Here is a 21,781-nt window from a genome sequence, read left to right as displayed (position 1 = left end):
GTAGTGGCAGATCTCTGAAAACATTCAGGTGTCTCAGAATCCATGAACACGTCCATAAAAATAAACTATAGCCTCTTATTCATTCAGGGATGTAAAAAAAAAAAAAAAAAAAAAGGAGTCTCCCAGTTCCCTTTAGGCCAAATATATTTGCCTTGGCAAATATGGATTTTGAAGGACTGCCCCAGGATTACAGGAACACAAAAATCACAACACTAAAATTGATTATATTGGACACAGTATCAGACTGAGGGTTTCACTGACTTGTTAAGTAAATAGAAATGCCTGCACCTCTATGTCCCCATTGTAAAAGAGATGTGAACACCATAAAGTACTTCAGCTGGCTTAGAACCACTTTCCCATCACTGAGTTTGTCTCCTCTAAGCTTTATGCACAAGAAAGGTAAACAAGCACAGCTCCAGCCTAAGTTGAACAGCCTTTTTTGACATGTTGACTTGATTATTTCTGTCTACTTCCCCAAGCTTTCCAGCTCATACTGACTTAGCTTCTCTCAGATGAAACCTCTGGCAAAATTGCCTCTTGTGTTTCAAGATCCTTAAAACTCACTCCTTTGTCTGTCTCAGTGTCAATTATTGCCTTGTATATGAAAGGAAAGGAAAAAGAAACCACACCGGTCCAGACACACAAAATAATGAATAAACAGAGTTCCACATTCATAAATAAAACAACATACTTCATATAGCTCTTACATAATCTTAAGGGGTTGTTTTGTTTTAAATCTGGCACCATTTTAGTATGTCTTTTTGTTCTACTACTCTTGTGCTGCTTTTAAATAGGAGAGGTATTTGACAAGTGAATCTTCAGTGACGGCAACTGCAGATTTATTGAAAATTTTTTTTTTTAAATATTGAGCTAACTCAGAATTACTGAAGTGAACAGCACTTGTGAATATAAACTAAAACAATAGGTGACTGGTAGACATTGTGTGAGAATTGATTTAATTTTCAACCCGATAGAGACTGATGGCAAAACTAGACACACTTTAATGCTGTTGCAAAACACTTTTCCTCCCTGGAATGGACATAATCCACCTCTAGGCTTGATTCCACTACACACACACAAGTATAATTTACCACAGTAATTTATAATGGCACATAAATTTGTAATCAAGCTGATTTCCTTAAGCTGTTTCTGTTCACTTGAGGAAATATGACTTTCTAAAGAGCACAGCCATACAAGGAGATGGACATGGGTTTGGGGTGAGGTAGAAAGCTGGAAGACAGCTCAGTCTTGACTGCCAGTGGTTCCTCATGCCACATAGCTTGGGCCAGTCCCATGAGGAATGCCTCCAGAGAGCTGGAGAGAACATACCTGTTTGCAGATATAGCAAACTAATTACATGGAGGCAAACCTCAATGGAAATAATAATAATAAGAATTAAAATGTTCCAAACAGTACTCATCTGGGAATCTCAATTAGCTCCACAAACAGTAATTAATTTAGCTTCTTAGCTCTCTGCAAGATAGAGAATTAGTAATCTTCGCATTTTATGGATGGGGATATACACAAGCACGTGTGTCAATGAGACTTCAGCTGGATTTAGAAGTACATCTCCTTGCAACCTGTTCTCTACCTTGTGCTCTCTCCTGTCATATCAGCTGTTATTCTCCCTTTCTTTTTGAGCAAAATTATATTCTGTTGGTTTGAGCCAAAGACAAAACCACTCCAAAGTCTCCAAGGCCCTAACAAAAGCAAAGTCTGCTGTACTCACCATAAGGGTTGCATTAAATACCCTGAGCTGTGATAGAAAACATATCCAGTGGGACCCCACCGGATTTTATTTGGTAACCCAACAGTGAAGTTTCCCTAATGAGACTGATGACAAATTTGGCTTTATTTCTTTTACTAAATGTTGCTAAAACCCAGGAGATGATCCCATAAAAAAAGTCAGATTAAACACCAGGAGAGAGACCTGCCTTTGACCTCAAATGAAGGGCAGGAATTGTTGGTGCTCTGAGTGCAGCTCTCCAACACAGTGAGATAATAGATCCTTCCCTAAAATAAACACCAAGCCAGCCATACCAACAGAGCAGCCTCTAGTTTTATAATCCCTTTGCTAGTTTAAATCTCCAGATGAGTTATTATATTGCAACACATACACAATAAGTATGTCATGACCCTACAACAGTACTCTGTAAGAATACAGAGGACTAGAAAAAATAAAGAAAAAGGTTAGTGGCTTTTCAGTCTTAAGTGAACTGGATTTGTCTGCATTCTGAAAAAGAAAATATTTTGGTACTTTCAAAATCTGAAAGAGTGGTTGATTTTTTAGACCTTCTTGCTCTCTAAAATTACCTGGAAGGAGGTTGTAGCCAAGTGGGGGCCAATCTCTTCTCCCAGGCGACAAGCAATAGGACAAGAGGAAATGGCCTCAAGCTGCACCAGGGGAAGTTCAGGTTGGACATCAGGAAAAATTTTTCCACAGAAAAGGTTTCTAAACTTTGGAAGGGGCTGCCCAGGGAGGTGGTGGAGTCACCATCCCTGGAGGTCCAGCAATGACTCGCAGTGGATTTAGGTTAGTTGACATGGTGGTATTCAATCGAAGTTGAACTTGATGATATTGGAGGTATTTTCCAACCTTAACAATTCTATGATTCTGTGGTGTGATTGTTTTAGTTGAGGGTGAACTGGATATGGTATGGACTTAGTGACTACTGAGTTACATGCTGCTCCACAAACATTCACACGTAAACTATCTTTGAATGCAAGGCTGTCCTGCAGGTGAGACAGGAGGTAGGAGATGCTCTCATGTATTTTTAACTATTTCTCAAAGTAGGTTTGTACCTTGGAAAAGTTATTTTTCATTGTGTCTCAGTTTCCCACAAAGAAAACAAGACTTGCAGCTGGTGTCCATGGCAGCTGTGCTGCTGTGAACACAGTGAGGACAAGAAATTTTAATCCTGGACTGTGTAAGGGGAGATTTCAGCCTCAGTCACGTTTTGCAGTTTTTGTTGACTGCAGTTTTTGTAAACTGCCAGGCAATTGGGCATGAGATCCATCATGGTGGCACTGCTGGAAAAAGAACCACATCCCAGTGTGTTCATCTCTTAAAGCCAAAGTTTGCCTTAATTTTCTCAGTTTAGGGTTACTAAACATTTCCCCTGCAAAGTCCCTTTGCCACATTTCTCTGACATGAGCCAGCAGCTTGTCTGTTTTGTGTCTATTTGTGGCTGATATGAACTGTGACACGTCCAGGGGATCTTTTACAATTCCTGGTGACAAGGAGGGCTGTGAGGAGCAAAGTGTGTCAAATATATTAGTCAGCTGCAAAGCTGAAACTGATAGCAGGGTATGAATAGAGCTGATAGCCTCATCTCTAGCTGATACTTCATGTGGGAGATCATGTTTCTGGAGACTCCTTTGCTTGCCCCAGGGATGGATAGAAAAAAGGCCTGCTGCATCCTGGTGAAAATGTGCTCATGATGCTCAGATCAGGCTCAGACTGGATATTAGGAAAGATGGCAGCAAGGCTGGTATGTGCAAAATGCAGCACCAGTAGGGTTCTGGAGATGGCAATAGCTGCTGTGGGAGGGTGAAAGGAGGAAAAGACATTACTCAGCCGGGAGGTCAAGCTAACTCTTGGCATCTCTTGAAGGGGGATAGAGGAAATGTCATCCCACCCTCCCCAGTCTGAACTTGACTGAAAAGGGAATTAAACCAGCTTTTGAAATCCCTGGAAGATATCGCAGCACTTTACATTCAAGTCACCAGTCAGGCAGATGCATTCCTTTAATGCCCATGATTAGGGCTCTTCCCTAATTAGCAGGAAGAGAATCACAGCTCTTGTGCAAAGTGGCCCAATAATTTCCATGGACTTGAAAGGAAACACCAATGAAAAACTCCAGCTAACTTTCCAGGGAGACTCACTGTGATTGTGCACATGTATTTGTGTGCATTTGTCACAAGGAGAGGCACAAGGAGAGGCACAAGGTCGCCCTTTCTATCCCTGAGATAAAAGCAATCAGTTTCAGAGTCACCATCACCATCCAATCCCAACATCACACTCCTTGAGAAGCTCCTTGACTTCTTGGGAGGGCTTTTTGCTGTCTCAACTCAGTGCCTCAAGGAGAATGAGAGGATGATCTCTGCATCCTACGAAGTCATTGAGAACAACAGCAGCATCTCTTGCTCCCAAGAAACTTGTCACCATTTTAGGATACTCTGCCCCATCTGGCAGGGGCATAGGGAAGAGGATTATTCTGTGCTCTGAGATGGTCACAAGGAAAAGAGAAAACATCAGGGAAAAAAAGACAGAAAAGCTCTGCAAATGAGGAGTCTGCATAAACAAAGTGTATCAGCCCAGGCAAGAAGCTGAAGCATGACTGCACTAAACAAATCACAGTGGAATCAGCAACTGGCAAAGTAATTGGCATTATTACAGCTGATGGAAAAATTCTGATGCCGCCCATGTTCGCTTTCGAAACACAGCTCAGACATTTAATTGGCTCAGTTCACGTCTAGATGATTGCTCTTTTTGTCCTTCTGCAGTGTATCAAGCCTGTAGCTGAAGACAGAAACTTTTGGATGTGCCTGCCTGGCTCTGTCCATCAGCTGTGAGACAGGGAATGAAGTTTTGCACAAACCAAGCAAGACAAGGGAAATATGGAGAAAAATGGGTTTCACCTAAATCATTTCAATCTTTCTGTTACCCCAGTTCTTTTTAAGCACAACTCTGGCACTACCAAATAGTCCCAAGCTTGTAGCACCTAAGATACTGTGAGTTAAATGCAGGGGTAATAACTGCATGTGTTGATGTCAGCAAAGGGTGAGTTTGGTGCTTTAGTCATAATATAGGTAAAGTTGTTTTCTCTGTCACATAGAAATGTTCCTGTGAGCTCCCTCTGGCCTATTAATCACACCACTTCATGGAATCACAGGATGGCTTTTGTTGGAAGGGACCTTCAAGCCCATCTCATTTCTACCCTTCTGCCACGGGCAGGAGCACCTTCCACTAGATCAGGCTGGTCAGAGCACCATCCACCCTGGCCTTGAACAGTGCCAGGGATGGCACTGAAATGTCAATAATGGCTGAGTGTCTGTGCTCAGAAAGCTCTTCTCCCTCAACTTGCTGGACTGTCCTCATCCTATGAAACATTGTCCAGAAAACCAAGTCTTCCCTGCAGGTTAGGCCTGCATGGACAGGGAAATTTTGGCCAGAGGCATCCTAATGTTTCCCAGTGTTTCATAAAAGCCTCACAAAAGTATTAACCTGTAGGCAGCAGCCAGGATCTCAAGGAATATGAAACTGGAGAATGGTGCTTTTTATAACTTTCATGAGAAACAGCAGCTTGGCTTGGTGCTGAGTCACAGATTCCTCCACTCTTTAGGCCTAATCTTGGCCAATTGATGTACCCATTAGAGGACAACCAAGCCTAGGAATAACTTGGCCAGAAAGTGTGTCTGTAGGGTGGATAGGGCTGTGGAGGAAGGATGTTATTGCCCACTTCCCTCCTTTTCTCTTTGAGTGTGTTGAGAGCTGCATGACCAGAGGCTGACTTTGTGGAAAATGCCACGGGGGCAGTGGCTGTGCAGCCCTGTGAGGGGATGGTTCCTCAGTTACCAGGGAGTTATTTCTGAGTTCTCCCTGGAAGCAGGGGGAATATTTCTGAACTCGCTTGGTTGGTTCGTTCACCAAGCATAGAACCCATTTAGCTCTTTCCCAGGCAGGAGGGAGACCAAAGAGGCTCGATTGTCACATCTCCTCTCATTGTAAAAAAAAAGCAGGGCCATGCTGGGAAACTCCCAATGCCAAAGGGAGAGGACATTTGGAAGCACGGTTCCCAGAGATTTTGGGAGCTGCTTGACACCAATTTTCCTGTATTTCTTGAAAAGAAAAAAAACCCTTACTTCAAAATGGTGTGGCATGTGATAGCAAAGAACAAGCCAGAGGATTTGAAGGGACACAATGGCTCTTCAACAGTAAATGTGGTTGTACCAAAGTGTGGCTCCCCAAAGCCTGAAATAAGGCCACCTGTAATACAGCAAACCAGTTTGGGAATGCCATGGATTCCCAACTCAAAGCCCAGAAAGATGGCTTTAGGATTAAATCCCTGCCCCAGCTCTTTCAGGATGCCCCCAGAAGCACAGAGTTGAAGAATCAGACCATTTTAAACAAGCAGCTGCTTTTCCTCCCCCCAGAAAAAATTGGCTAATTATGTGACCTACAGCCACAGTTAGATTTTGCTCCCATGATTCTGGGCCTCCCAAGTGGCTGCTGCTGCTGCTGCTGACAGACACCAACACAGGACCTGGTGGGTCCTACAGAGCCTCAGCAGAAGACTGAACCCAAGCTGCCCTAGAAGCAAATTTGAGACTAGAAGAAAACAAACAGGAAGCACAGAGGAGGTCAGGTGTTTGCTGCTCTATGCCAAACAGGACTTACAGAAAATCCCACTAGAAAGGGCTGACTGACAATGGCCAGTGACAAAAATGTAAGGAAAACACAGGCAGCCTCATGTTATTGGCTTTATCTACCAAGTGGAATATTTTCCCCTCCAGTTACTACTTCAGAATTCCTGACTATGGAAAAGAGTCTGGAGACGAGCAATCCAGCACCACAAGAAGCCAAAGGAGACATGCACATTTTCTTCATCATTGTGTTCAAAGGCTTGCAGTTTGGTGCAAGACTTTGGTTCACATCCTGTGTGACACTGTCTACTCATGGGTAAGTCTTCCAGTGGGAGATGCAATGCACTCTAAGGATTTAGAAAATCAAGATCTATTCTGTGGCCACAACTGAATCACTGCACTCAGCTTGTTTTGTTCCTGTTTTCTGAAACAGGAGTAATGTTATGCCCTGCTTACTGAGACACTGAAATTTATGTGTGAAAAGCACGGCTTCAAAACTAAGTACTGTCACTTACAGCAAAATGAAGGTGTACAAAAAAAACACAAGGTAATGTGTGTGCCATTAAAATCCTGACACCAGATGCCAGAAGTGGGTTGAATTTGCTGAGGTACTTCTGCTGTTCCTTTTCAGCAGGCATGGGGAAATACTGCTTTGCAGATAAACATTGTAATGTGGTGAATGTCCAGAATTTAATGAAGTCCATTATAACAGATGAAAATGAAGCTTTCATTAGTTTATGAATGCCTTATTCATTTTAGTTTTGGGTTTGTTTTTTTTTTTTTTTAAATCGAGAAAGAATGTTTTCCCTAAGCAAGTGCCAAGTAAGAAAGTAAACATCTTCTGCTCTTACACCTTCATCTCCTCCTCAAGGCTGTCACTCCTGCAAAGAAAAGGCTCACATTACACCAGCCTTGCCCACAGCCCTGTTGCAAACCTCTCCCAGTGAGATGCACCCAACCCTAGCAACAGCTGGCCACAGCTGGCTGTACCAATGGGCCCTGCAGAGCCTTTTTCCACTCCTGCCTGCCTCTGCAGGGTTCTCCAACTCCCATCCTCACCTTTTATTGTCACACATACTTGGGTCCAAGAACAATAATATATTTGCTTTATGATGCTCTGGCGATGACAGGGATTTTATGGACTGCCGCAATATCATCTTCATAACTGCTACTGCCGTGCTGCTGATTAAAAGGGTCACACTGGCACGAGGGAATCTATAATCTTTATTTGTTCACAGGAAGGATACACCAGGAGTTCAAGTTTCTCTCTTCAGCTTTGGACTCTTGGTGCTTTGATCCTGATCACCTTTGAGAATAAAAGGGGAATTTAGCTCTTAAATGTGGTTTTGTCACTGGTGTCTCAGTTAACACCATCCATAAAAGGATCATTTTCTTTGTTACACAGGACAAGGCTGAGACCACAGACTTGAAATAGGAGTAGAATGATAAAAACTGTATCCTTTTAGCTAAAAAGGGACAATCATTAACCATGTAAATAAATGAGTGACTATCAGGTTTTAGTAACACAGCCCATTCTGTTGCTCATTCATGAAGAGGAGCGAAGAAAAAATGTTTCAAGGCTTCAGAGAGATTTTTACTTTTTTTAGTTGGATAATTACACATCCTGGTATATCAGCACTACAGACACCTGCTGACAGTATGATTGCAAAACAGGACATTCTTGAGGTTGCAAGAAAACAGGCACAAAAAAGAGAATCCTGTTATCAAGTAAAATATCTGAAGGCTGTGGGTCTGAGTGTGTGTTTTTTTCTCTGACTTCTAAAAGCGTCACATCCTCAAATTCAAACAAGCAGATGGCTGCCAGAAACACTCTGAAACCAGCAAGCTGCTTGCCTTGGACACATTATTTTGGTATCTTGACCCCTTGACTCTCTCATGGATTTTTTATTTAATTTTGGTTTGATCCAAGGCGATCGGAGAGGATTTTAAAGTCACCGATGACCTCTGAACTTCAATGATGGCATTTTGGGCCATTTTATCTTAAAGAAGAGATAAGGGAAGAAATGGCCATCCAATGGGAGCAAAAAATATAATAACATAACTTGTGGTTTCAGTCACAGCTGAAGTAAGCTGCTGAGGCTGTACAGAGAAGAAGTGATAGTGATGGGGGCAGAAATTTTTGAAAGCTTGCAATCATGGCACCACCTCTTTTTGCTGGCACTACACAGTTGCAGCTATTGGCAACTGCAGCCCTACCTCCATATTCTTCCAAAGAAGCAACCCTAAGTCATACCTGCTACTGGCTGAGCATCTGAGTTTTAGTTTCTTGCCTCAGAAAGAGTGCAGAAATGTAATCTTTGATATGAAGTTGGGTCTTAGGAATTGCCAGTAGATAAAGAGCCTTGCATTCATTTTCCCTGCAGCTCTGACTGCTCTTCAATCCTGGCCTTGATTGCTCCCAGTAAGAGATAATACAAATCTCATTCCTCATGTAGACTTCCCAAGATGTTGTCTTGAGCTTCATCTCACAGGTGCTAAATGGCTTTTCATGCAGGAGATAAGCTGAAGTTCTCTGATGAAGGATAAGGCTGATAAATTTGCTCCCTGTGAGCCAGGGGACGATGTGGGTAAAGGGCACCTAGGAGAGAGAACTGAGCTGGTAGCACAGCGGGTCATGATGACCCTGAATCATGATCAGGCCACCATCTCAAGGAGAGGAGCAAGGCATTGCAGAGGGTACAATTTCTTCTGATGCCCTCTTCCTAAGTCATGTGAAAGGAAAGATTTATTTTTTTCTGCCCTGTCTGGGCTTCTCATGGACTCCTTCCAGACATCTGAGGCTCTGCTTCTACACTTCCACCAACATCCTGCACCTCTACCCAGCCATGGTGACATGGTGTAGCCACTCCCTCTCAAATTTCCTACTTCCCACTTATCCTGACCAAGATTATGCTTTACTCATATCTGGGTTGCTTATTTCCCATCACTCTTATTGAACAACAGGCACTTACTTATTAAAAAATGTGAGTGTCATCTAATGCAGCTGCTGCTCAAATATGAGGGGTCAGAATTACAGCATTCCTTTATGAAGACATCAGTGACAACTAATTTTGGTGCCACATAGATAAAATACTGATTTAATTTATCTGGATCTAGTAAAATCTGGAAAGAGCTTATAAGAAATCATGCCTATACCTTAGTTAATGAAATTCTGGGCTGATTCTGGGAAGGCTGACAATTGTAAAACCAGTCTGCCAAACTTTCATTCACAGCTTCATTGCAAAGTCATTACAGATATGACAAAACCCACCAAACTCACAGAGGTGTGTGTGAACACACATGTGAGAATGGGGAGCACCACTTTTTCTCTCTCCTAAGGCAATCTGGCAGCTCAGAGGGGACAGGAGAACAAGGAACAGATGCTCTTGGTGCTGCCAGCAATACTCAATGTTGCAGGATCTTTTTTTCCCCACCTGAGAACCCGAATCTGAAACGACCTCTGCAAGAAAACTGCAGGAGCTTTCACTACTGGTGGTGCCCCCAGTGCATGGAGAGAGCTCAGGCCACCCATCCATGGACCATCTCACCCTTTCCACAGCACCACAGAATGGTCTGAGTTGAAAGGGACCTTAAAGATCATTTAGTCCAGCCCCCCTGACACAGGCAGGGACACCTCCCACTAGACCAGGGCTCTCTAAACTCATCCAACCTGGGAGCACTTCCAGGGGTGGGGCAGCCACAGCTTCTCTGGGCAACCTGTGTCAGGACCTCACCACCCTCAAAGCCAATAATTCCTTCCCAATATCCCATCTAACCCTGCCCTCTGGCAGTGGGAAGCCATTCCCTGTGTCAGGCCCTTGTCCAAAGTCTCTCTCCAGCTCTCCTGGAGCCCCTTTAGGCACTATAAAGGGTTCTAAGATCCAGGACATTGATTTTTTTGGCCAGCCAGGCTGTCTGCTGTGCCCTTAGAGATGGACACAAGGGCTGATGCATGTTTTTTTCACTGGTGCTCTTTGCATCTGGTTTGCGCACCAAGAAACCACAGAAGGCTGAAATAAATATTAATGCACCCTATCTGCTGATCACTTGTGCCCCAATCCCTTTGTGTTTACATTTGTGCTCATTATGACACAGGGAATGAGGGTGAGCATAAAACATTATTCCCTGGGGAATAGTGATTTTCAAGCGGTTACTCTGCAGGTAAAACGCAGGGTGCTGGCAAGTAATGCCTGCAAAATTTGATGCCTTGATTTCTGTTGTGTCGATCAATATTAATAGCAATATTATATATCCAGAGCTGGCAGAACTATTGATTATTTGGCATGTAGCAGTTCATTTATACTTGAGAGCAAACTGGGACACTGAAACAACAAATGTGCAGCTGTTAACAAGCAACACAGGACATTGAGCTTCAGTGACACAACTGGGATATCACTTCCTTTGTCTAAAATGGAACATCTTTAACATGTCAAAAGTATAATTTACTTATCTGACTTACTGCTGTACCTGGGGAAAATACCTTTTCCCCCTGAAACCTGCAGATTAAGGTCATGTTTCCAAATATGTGCCAAATAGAGTCAATAATTTCATCCCCACTGTGACCAAACATTTGAGGTATTCTTGAAGGGAAAATGTTTTGTTTTATACATTTAAACACATATTAAATTAGATCACCTTGTGCATAAGAAGATTTCAATGAAAGAAAAGATAATGAAGCATTATACTGTAGTTGCAGGAGCTGAGCCAGAGTTATTTCTTTTCAATGAGGTTTTTAACTCAGTGAGAAAAAACTAGATACCTATATCTATATATGTGTGTAAATATATTTTGATAGGGTGAACTCAAAATAAAACTTTCTATATCAAACAAAGGGTTTACCTACATTTGAAAGACATAATACTGTATCCTTCCATGAGCTTCTTTATTATGTATAAGTCTATAATTGTCTCCTAGGGACACATTCAAGTATCAAACTGTTGAAAGCAAATTATACAGCACACCTATCTTATGGCTGAAACTTATTGAAAAAGGAACCCCCTCATGGTAAGGGAGAGAAAAACATTAAAAATAATGGGTGGCATTCCTCGTTGCAAGAAAGAGCACCCCAATGACTTAATAATCCTTTTACATGAGCTTGAGGAGGCTGGGGAGGTGACTAGTAAATATGCTAGAAATGTACTATACGTTGCCTTTTGGGGGATAATATAGCCTTTCCTCTGCTATCAGCATGTTAAACCCTGTGGGTTTAGCTGCCTTAGCAACTGTCTACAATTTGGGCAGGTCAGGATCAAGGGAGGCTGAATCAGCTTCTGCTGGTGGCTCCCCTCTCCCACTGCTGACAAATGGAGTTTGGAGTGAAGGAGTCCAGTTTCTCCGTTGGGCCTGAGCCTCTTCAGCCAGTAGTAATTAAATGTGCCCAGAAATATTCCCAGGCATGGAGGCCAACTGGCACAGAGAGGTTTGTACCTCTGCTCACAACCATGTCTTAACTTTCCTAGCCCAGCAGCTAAATGCAAACAGCTCACAGGGATGAACCCTGATCCATGCTTAAGGATGATTTAGGAGCTTGATAGTTGGACCAAAAGTGTGCTGAGAACTGGTTTAGTACTTTGAGTATACCCAGTTACATTCCCATGAATGTCCCCAGATACTGTTTAACTTGCTTAAGTTATTGTTATGACATATTTCTTTTCCCGATCAAGATTACTTCTTTCCAGCCAGAAAAAGGGAATTGTATGGCTGTAAATTTGGTTATGACAAATAATCCTTCTGCTGGTTCATGAAATCGCTCTTACTCAATAGGATGCGTGTTTACTGCTGTCTGCAATCTAAGAATCTTTGCAAGGAACCAGATGTGGTGTGTTTAAAGTGAAAAAATTGTTATGTGTGGACAGATGAACTTCATAAACAAATCACTGTCCTCCTTATCCCACTGCACATCACTGACATCTGTCTGATATTACATTTTCAAAGTTTGCTACTTTAAATTGCTTACCCCCAGAAAAGCATCCCAGCCCAAGTACTTGCCATATGCTCTGACTATGCTGCTCTAACTATTGGTGTGCTGGTTTTGTCTGGGGCAGGGCTCATTTTCTTCCCAGGGGCTGGTACAGGGCTGTGTTTTGGGTTTGTGCCGAACACAGGGTGGGTGGCACAGAGATGTTTTTGTTATTGCTGAGCAGAGCTTGCACAGAACCAAGGCCTTTGCTGCTTTTTGCACTGCTAGGCTGGGGAGGAGATGGGGGTGATTGGGAGTTCAGGAGGAGACACAGCCAGGACAGGTGACCCCAAGTGACCAAAGGGATGTTCCAGACCCTGTGACATCATGCTCAGTGTATATAGTAGGGGGAAGGAGGAGGAAGGGGGAATGTTTGTAGTCAAGGTGATTGTCTTCCCAAGTCAATATTACATGTGATGGGTTCAACTCTCTGGAGGTAATTGAACACCTGCCTGCTCATGGAAATCAGATAATTAATTCCTTTTTTTACTCTGCTGGTGTGCATGGCTTTTATTTTCCCTATTAAACTGTCTTTATCTCAACCCATGAGTTTTCTAGCTTTTACCCTTCCACTTCTCTCCCTGATCCTGCTGGTGAATCCCAGTGAATGAGGGACTATGAGGGGCCTGTTGAGGCTAAACCACAGGGATACTGTTAGATGTCCCATAGCAACTTTCTGTCCTGACCTGCAAAAGACAGAGCAATTCTGTTTTCGTGGATATCTCTGAGCTAGAAGAAGATGAATGCAAGCTCTTTTACTTTGAGGAGAATTGATTTTATCAAGGCAAGGCCATCTGGCAGAAGGTAGAGCAGGATTAATGCAATCCCAAACGAAGAGGGAAGCTCTTGGTACTATGTCACCCAAATCTGGGCACCCTCCTACATCCCACAGGGATGAAGGCAGAGCAGGGAGGCAGAGGAAATAGTTCATGCCTACACTCTCTCCACCACACACACCACAAAGCTTTCCCAGTGAAGAAGTTTCAAAGCTGCCATCAGAAACTCTTATAACAACTGCTCAGAGGAATTAATCCCTTTGGTTTAGCTCATGATGCTTCTAACAATCACCTGTGCAGCAAGCTACTTAATCTTTGCAGACAGAGCTTGGGAGGGAGATCCTTATCCCGGTGGGCTGGCTGTATTTCAGCAGTGGCACTTTCTCTGTGGACAGAACCAAGGCTGCCATCCACTTTTTCCAGTTTTGCCTGTTTTTCCCAAGGAAAAGAAGGTGCAGATCTGTGTCAGGAGTTGGTGTCACCTCCCAGCTCCCCTTTGGATTCCTTTGCGGCCCTGGAAGAAGCAGCTGAAAAGCACCATGTGGGCTGACAGCCTTGATGCTTCACAGTGGCTTCCTGACTCAGGAAGAAAAAATGCCAGGAAGATGGCAGATTCCTTCATGCCAGCAGAATCTAGTGCCTTACGATGCTGTCATCTAGTGCAAAAGGCAGGAGGAGAGGGAAACCCAGCAGGCACCTGATTGAAGAGGCTGGGGGAGAAGAGAGGAGACAGTGTCCTGCTGTGAGCTTCTCCCACCTCCATAACCTCCTTATTTTCAAGGAGTTTCCACTACTCTGTGATAGCTATTTTTCTCCACACCTGGTGCATCATCATTCCCACTACACTGGTGGTTTGGGGTTCTCACACTGCCAGCTCTTCTACCTCCTGACACTGAAATGAGCATCTTTGGCTTCAGGAGGAAAAAAAAAACCTGTGAGCAACTAGGACACCCCTATGCTAGCAATGTACAGGATGATGCTGCATAGCCCATAACCAGCATGGGCTGCCTGGGCATACAGTCGTGCTCAGACAGGCCCAGAGGCACTCCACACCCACGTGTCTGCCCTTTTCCTTCCAAAAGTGACCACAGCACCTGGGTCAAGCTTTGGCACAACTGCTATTGATGTGCAGAGGCAGCAGTGAACAAGTGATTTTTTATGTTTGATTGTCAAGGAGGCTGCAGATTCCTCTTGGCCACTAAGATGAAAAGGAGGCTAATTCAAAGCTAGAGCCAAATCTGAGGAGTAAATTGGCACAGGCAGGTAAGAGAAAGTAAAAGTCATTCTTTGTTCTAGTTGGCCCTGTAAAATGAGAAATACTATCAGGGCTGTGCATTTTTTGAAACCTGCATTATTTCTTTTTTCCCTTGGAAGGGTTGAAATAGATTCAAGCACTACTGTTACTATCTCTAAAATGACAGAGACATTTTCATGTGAGTTTCCCTTCACAGTCTGATATCCATATTCACCATGTGCATTCCTTTGATTCAGCAACTGCAGCTCCCCTGTGGTCCATGGACTCAAGGCTCATTTTGTGTTGCTCTTTCAGCCAAAATGTGGTTATTACAGATGGAAAAAAAATCACAAGGTCACCCACAGCCTTGATAGAAACAGGAGGGTAGGAAAATATTAGGAAGAAACTATCAGCTCTAATATCCAGCTGCATTTGGCAAACAACCTGAGTGTATTTGGATTGTCTCTACCAGCATTTCACTCCCCTGCTTCCAAATGATTGCCCTGGCCCCAGTGATTAACCACCTGAATACACCCAAGAAGGATATTCACAGAAAAGATCTCATGATGAAAAGGCTATTCCTGGCCTTCTTTCCATCACATCATAATCTGTCCACTAATATGGCTTGAGATCTCAGCTGCTCAAAAGGTCATAAGATGCTACTGCTAAGTATCACTCTGTCTCTGTTCAGCCAAAGGCATTTTTACTCCATTCAACAGGCAGAGGAATGTAATAGCAAAGCCTTCAAGTCTGTTTGTATAATAGATGAAGTCTTCTCTTTATGGCGTTATTCATCCTTCAGGGAATGACACCTGATAAATAAATCTCTAGTTCCCAGTGAATTTAAATAAAATAAAGGCAAATCATATCCCTGTGCACTGTAAATATAAAACTGCACATAAGAGTACCCAATCTTCCACAATCTCTTTGCTAAAAAAGCTATAAAGTGCTGACCATCCTCAGATTCTGCCAAAATCAAGGGAGCCTAAATCTCTGAGTAAATTACAAAAAGCATGGTAATAACAGAGGAAGAACTTAATAAGCTATGTATCTTATTTAGTCTAATGGAACGGTAAAACTTGCACCTTTTTGACTTCACGCTAGTAAAAAACCAGAAAGGTAAGAAAGGGGGGTTAGCAGCACATCAATAGCAATAATGGAGTAAGAATGGGGGGAAATCTAATAAATGGGTCAGCGTGTTTCCCAGGGAATAGCACTAGGGGGGACCCTGGGATGAATAAAATACTGAACCACATCCTACTCAACACCATGACTTGGCCCAGCTGGTCACTGTTCCACTGGTGGCAACTGGTCCGTGTGATGCCAGTCACTGCCTCCAGCAGCAACTGCAGCCACTTCTCTGGCCATCCTGCTTCCAATTCTCTTCACATGGACAGGGATCGCTGCCCAGAACAGCAGGGAGAGAGGGCACCACTGCCAAGAGCCACCTGCCACCTGAAGCCCATGTCTAGCAGGTCTGCAGAGGCTCTTCCTGTGAGCAGCACCATTGGGAAACTGTTTTGTCTTTCCAGCACACCTGAAGTGTTGTCACAAGCAAATTAAACCCCTCAGCATTTCCCAGATTATCCGCCCATTCTTTGGCTTTCCAGAGCTCCATACCAAGACCAACAGACAGTTTCTTTTACTGCAACTGGCAGTCATTTTGCTCCTCTCCATGCTTTCAAAGCTGAGAGCCATCAAAGATTAGGAGAAAAAATCATGACTGTTTTTCCCTAAGAAGCAGAACTGGTAATAGGCTTCAGGAAAAATCCTTCTAAATGCAAGTGATAAGTGTAGACTGTGTGAAGGCTGACAGGTCTGATTATAATTATCACTGCGAGGGGACTAGCACTAACCTCCCTTCTGGAAGGCAATGACAATTCCTGGAAAGGAACATGCAAGTAAATTATCATAAACAAAATCATTGCAAGTAGAGTTGTCTTTCTCTGGCAAACTAAACAAGATCCAGATTTGGGGGTGAAAAAAAAACCCAACCAAACAAAAACCCCCATACCTTTAGAATTTATTTAAGTTTGTTCTGATAGAAAATGACACTTAATCACACATTTAAGTTTTTCTGACTTCAGAATGATGGGAGTAAAAGAATCAAGTGGGACACATGAAGTGTAAGATGAAGTCATGCATGCAAGAGCTGTTTGGAAATAAAGAATATATTCTGGAAGTACACTTGAAGAACATACCATGCATTTAAACATGTACAAAGAGTCCCAGGGAGGATGTTGGTTCACACTGAGATAAATATTCAAAACTAAGAAAAAATCCAAGACACCTTGCACCAACCTTTCCCCCTTGCTCACATCCTAGCAGGAAGAAAGCCAAACAAGACCAATAAAAATCTCTTCAAGTTCCTCCAATCCATATACATCCTTTCTTTGCATCTATACATTAACTGAAATACAATGGCATCAGCTTTCAGCAGGGTTGTGAGGTAGATAGGATAGGGAGTATTCCCTCAAGATCATCCTGTCCTGACCTTTCTGCTTTCCTTGATGGCATTCCATTTTTCTCAGTCTGCATTTTTTTTTTGGCATTTTTTCACTCCATTTCCACTGAAACCTTGGAAACAGAGAAGCTTGGGCAATCTGGACTGGAAGTACCATAGCTTTTTCTTTCCGAAAACAGGGAAAGAGATATTATCTTAACAGGGGCTATAACTGCATAGGAGATGAAGAGAAGAGCCTCAGAGTCAAAAGCAGTTCTAAGAGTTTCCTTCTCATTATACCTCAATGGAGTGGAGCAAATAAATTGTGCAAGGAGACATATGGAAGCTCAGTAAGCAAATGGTCTATTTAAGGCTCTTACTTCCTAATTAGGTTCTGGTGTCAGAGGTTGGTAACAATTATTCACACATAGATCATTTGGATATGATACGAACTGTTCTAAAACCCAAACCATCATAATGGCATGCATTAAAAGAAACCCAAATTAATGTTTTAGACTCATTTGCTTGGTGCTTGGACTATCAGTTTCTGTGATACACATAGCTAAATTTTGTGTGCAACATTGCAAAACTGTGTCTAGAAAGAGAAAAGGATAAAAAAGTCATCACAGCCATATCCCCTTGTTCTTACCTTGTTCACAGATTTCGTCACTGGACTCTGCACAGGGAACCCACACTCTCTTCCCAAATTCTTCATCTGACTCTGTGGTGTTTCCCAAAGCAAAGAGAAAGAGAGAAAACTTTCATTGTAGGGATGACTGTGTAGAAAATGGTCACAAACATCCAGAGCTTTGCTCTGCCCTTTTGATTTCCTCACATGTTTCATTACGACCACTACCACCACCTGCCATCCAGGGCCCTGTGAGCACCCAGGGGTGGGTTCCCCCCTCGGTCCTGCAGTGCTCTGTAAGGCCCCCCAAGGTTCCCTCACCCCACACAGATGTGTAATCTTCCCCTCCCAAGTGTCCCTTGTGAGCATGTTGGCATGACAGAGCCACCACAGCTTTCCCCAGCAGCTGTGGGGCACACAATGAGCCGTGGTCTCAGGGATGATGCCGTGGATTCCTCAGACAACCTTTTCTAGAAAAGCCTGGGAAGAGAGCAGGGAGGTGTCACAAGAAGCCAGCCTGCCTGGTTTGTATAAGAGTTAAAGTAGGGAGTTGAAGCCAAGGATTACCACATTGCAAAACCATTTAAAACGGAGTAAGTGCTCGTGATTCTACAACGTGACTACAGCAAACCTGCTCTGCACTGTGCTTTGGTACTTGTGGTATGAAAATGAGGTCTTCCTCTCCCCTTCCTCCCCTCCCTCCTCCTCTCCTCTTTGTCCACCTCTCCAGCCCTTCACACAAAGGTGAAATATTTCACATTTTCACCTGTGGTGATGCAGATCAGAGAGTGTTTGCTTTGCTTTTCTTTGCTTTTCAGTGATTTTGCCAAAGGCATCCTTTTAAGCATCAGTCTGTGCAAAGATAATAGGTGACACAATTCTCTATAACTGGAATCAGCAACAAATCAGCCATCTGCCACTCCAGGGGTCTGAGATTAACCCAGCTACTGGACCGTGACTGCAAAGCATTTGCACATTTAGATTACAGAAATGTGAGGTTGGGAACATCCAAAATAAGGAAGAAGAAATAGTTAACAAGATTCTTTCTTCTCAGATTAGAAAAAAAAAAAAAAAAAAATAAATAAAACAAGACTGTGAGTGGGGAAAGTGTGGGGACAAGGAGTGGAAGACAGCCTCAGAAAAGCCTTTTAGACTGACCCTTCCAGACACAAGTCACCTCCTCACAACTCTGAGTAGACAATGTTTCTCATTATAAAGTGCTAAAAGGATGAATGATTTGCAGGAAGCAACTTGACACACATTAGACATCATGTTTGTAGAGAATATATCCAGAGACACTTCTTCTAGACAGGAAGAAATGAAGACAAAAAACCTATAGCTGCCTTGTCAAAGCCTTCCCTCCTTGGGAAGCATGACCAAGCTGCCCAGATGGCTGACTTGACCACTCAGAAAGGACAGGAGTAGCATTTTTTGTCCAAGATGGACAAGATGCATTCCACAAGCTCCCCTATGGTCAAGATTTCAAGAAATGAAAGAGGTCAGTCTACTGAAATAACAAGGTTTGTGAAGATATCTTAATTTGTTGCCTTAATTTGTTGCTCCCAGTTCTCCTTCTTGAACAACACACTCTGTTTTGCTGCTGTGCACACATGGATGCTGTCACTCCATATTAATGCCTGTCCATGTCTTTGGGATCTTCTCTGTAAGTCTGCTGGGAATTGTTATTTGATAACTGAAGTATCTGAACACTGAAGAAGTTTAAATCAGTAGGAAACACAAGCTGGCTCCAGATCTAAAATCATGAGCAGTGGTCTGTACAGTGCATGGTGGGTCAGGACAAGAACCAGGGTCTGCTTGGGTCATGTTGATAGGCTTTAACCACCACTTTCTCTTGCAGGTTAGAATCCCACAGATCCCTGAGATTCCCATCCTCAGGTTAAAAAGAGGAGGTTCTGCCCAGAGGAACAGGTGTAGCTGCAGCCAAAAGTGTCAGCAAGAACAGCTGGAAAATTCTGGAGCATCTCACCTACAAGGAAGGGCTGAAGCATTGTAATTGTTCAGTCTGGAGCAGAGAGGATTGCAGTGAGATCTTGAGCATCTGCCCACACCTAAAAAGGCTCCAGGAGAGCTGGGGAGGAACTTGGGACAAGGACATGAAGTGACAGGACAAGGGGGAATGGCTTCCCACTGCCAGAGGGCAAGGACAGATAGGATATTGGGAAGAAATTCTTGGCTTTTAGGGTGGAGAAATCCTGGCACAGGGTGCCTAGAGCAGCTGTGGCTGCCCCTGGATCCCTGGAAGTGTCCAAGGCTGGACAAGGCTTGGAGCAACCTGGTGTAGTAGGAGGTGTCCCTGCCCATGGCAGGGAGTGGAACTCCATCAGCTTTACGGTTCATTCCAACCCAAACCATGCAAGGATTCAGTGATTCTATGAAATTCAGGCAAGGGCTGCATGGTGTGTGCCCTGGGTGGGGAAGGTATTTCAAACAATTCCACTCATGGCATCCGAAGGGACAACTGAAAACCAGACAGCATGCACTCATGTTTGCAGAAAACCCATGTGTTTTATGCATGTCCTTTATTCAGAGAAAACAGGTAGGATTGTGTGGAAGGTACAAGAACACTCTCCAGGTTCTTTGGCCAACCCTCTTGTTGATATTTCCGTGGTGAAGAAACCAAGGTTTCCTGGGCCAAGCACTGCATACCCTGAAGTCACAACAAAGGAAAAAGAGCAAGAAGGAATGGCAGCACCTTCTCTGCACAAGCCCAAGTTGAACTGCAGCAAATACAGCATATAAAGTACAGCTGAGAGGTGAGGAAGAGCAAGGGATCAGCTGCTTTGTTCATCCTACTCCATACAAAATCTGCTGGCATCAACTTAGAAATGAGTGCCACTCCCAGCAGCGTTAATTTGGGACAGAGAATTTGATCCTCCACAGAGCAAGAACTATTGATCTGTACGGAGCTGTGAGAAGAGCTGAGGGGAGCATACAAGGCAACACCTTTAAGTCTGCCTGAACTCCCCCCTATTTATAACAGCATTTCCAAAAGCCTTTCCTGGGCAGGGGTAGGTGCTCCCAAACCAGGCCTGTATGTCTGAGACCAAAGGTGAGGTTTGAAGTGGTTTGAATGTGTACTAGGGCATGGTTTTCAGGTGAGAAAGAGGTCACAGGGATCATCCCATGCCTGAAACTACAATATGGGCCAAGCTAACAACCCAATAATCCACCAGCTTCTGAGATGCAGCAAGTTAATGAGGCTCTGCCCGTGCTTTAGAAAGGTCTCCTTGAACTTGACCTGCTGACTATGTGAGGGCTAAAACTGCTGCTCTAACAGGATCTAGACCTGTTTTCAAAACCAGAGACTGGGATTTTCCCTTTCTCCAGTCCCTGGTTTCTGTAATGATGACCTAAAACTTTAAATATAAATTCCAGAATGATCCAAAAAGGAACATCTGTGCAGCAGGAAGGGGGGCGGGGGGAATACTTTTGTATTTAACTTCAACTACTCAACTACTACAGGGTTATAATTTTTTAAATGCTTAAATTTTTTTTAAAAAAAAAAATCAAACCCTTATTAAAACAAGAGATGGTTTGGTTTGGATTTTTTCCTTGGCTGCGAAGGGGATGAGCACAGGGCAAAACCTTCCCTTTCAAACAGAAACCACCACAAAACTCCATCCCGTTTCTTGCAAATGAACCAACATCACAAAATGACGGAGTTTCAGCCTTACATGTTTGTTTGTTTGTTTTATCTAGGCAGGTTTTTGCAGGAAGGGGCTTTTTGCAGCCCAAACAGCGCCACTGCACCAACCAGGAGCTGAGCCGAGCCGCGGAGCCGCTTGGAAGTTGCCTCATCTCCCAGCAAATGGGAAACGGAGGGAAACACCGACGCAGGCGAGGCTGCACCTTGCAGCAGAGACTCGCTCCTGTGTCCTACAAGTAACCTTGCATCGAGATACAGAGCCACAACAGCAGCCTGGTACAGTGAGGAGGAGGAGGAGGACAGCGACTAGGAGGGGAAGGGCAACAGGAAAACAGTAAGAAAACTCCCTGAGAGTCTTCTTTTCCTCCTTAGGGGAAAAAAAAAGTAATAAAAAAAAAAATTAAAATCCCTCCCCGATACGGAGGTGCAAGGAGGGGATGAGACCCTTTACATTCCCAAGTCCTCAGCAAAGATCTCCTCCCTTTCCCAGAGCTCCTAAATATCACTGGGGGTGCGGGGGAGCTGGAGGAGAAAAGGGTCACGTTTAAAAGGCGAAGGGGAGTCAGGGAGGAGGGAGGACACTCCTGAGCCCGGCCAGTAGCCCCACGGTCCCAGCCATTCTCATTCCCGACACGTTTCCCTGCTCTCCAGCACAGCCCAGCTTCGAAATATTAGCGCGGCGCAGAGTGCCATTTTTCGAGTCGCTGC

The 21,781-nt window shown here is 43.7% G+C and overlaps 1 protein-coding gene across 2 annotated transcripts in view; it reads right to left on the bottom strand.

The window, feature by feature from the left end:
• SETBP1 (SET binding protein 1) overlaps nt 1-21,781 on the bottom strand; it is a 267,152-nt gene that overhangs the window by 127,524 nt on the left and 117,847 nt on the right. For both annotated transcript variants that reach the window (XM_041469580.1, XM_041469590.1), the window contains one exon: nt 17,428-17,499. In XM_041469580.1, the coding sequence (XP_041325514.1) occupies nt 17,428-17,499 (72 nt within the window). The remainder of the gene's footprint in view (nt 1-17,427; nt 17,500-21,781) is intronic.

The sequence above is a fragment of the Pyrgilauda ruficollis genome, unplaced genomic scaffold, assembly GCF_017590135.1.
Source record: "Pyrgilauda ruficollis isolate IOZ18807 unplaced genomic scaffold, ASM1759013v1 scaffold104, whole genome shotgun sequence".
Lineage (NCBI taxonomy): Eukaryota > Metazoa > Chordata > Aves > Passeriformes > Passeridae > Pyrgilauda > Pyrgilauda ruficollis.
This window is presented reverse-complemented; position numbering and strand designations above follow the sequence as displayed.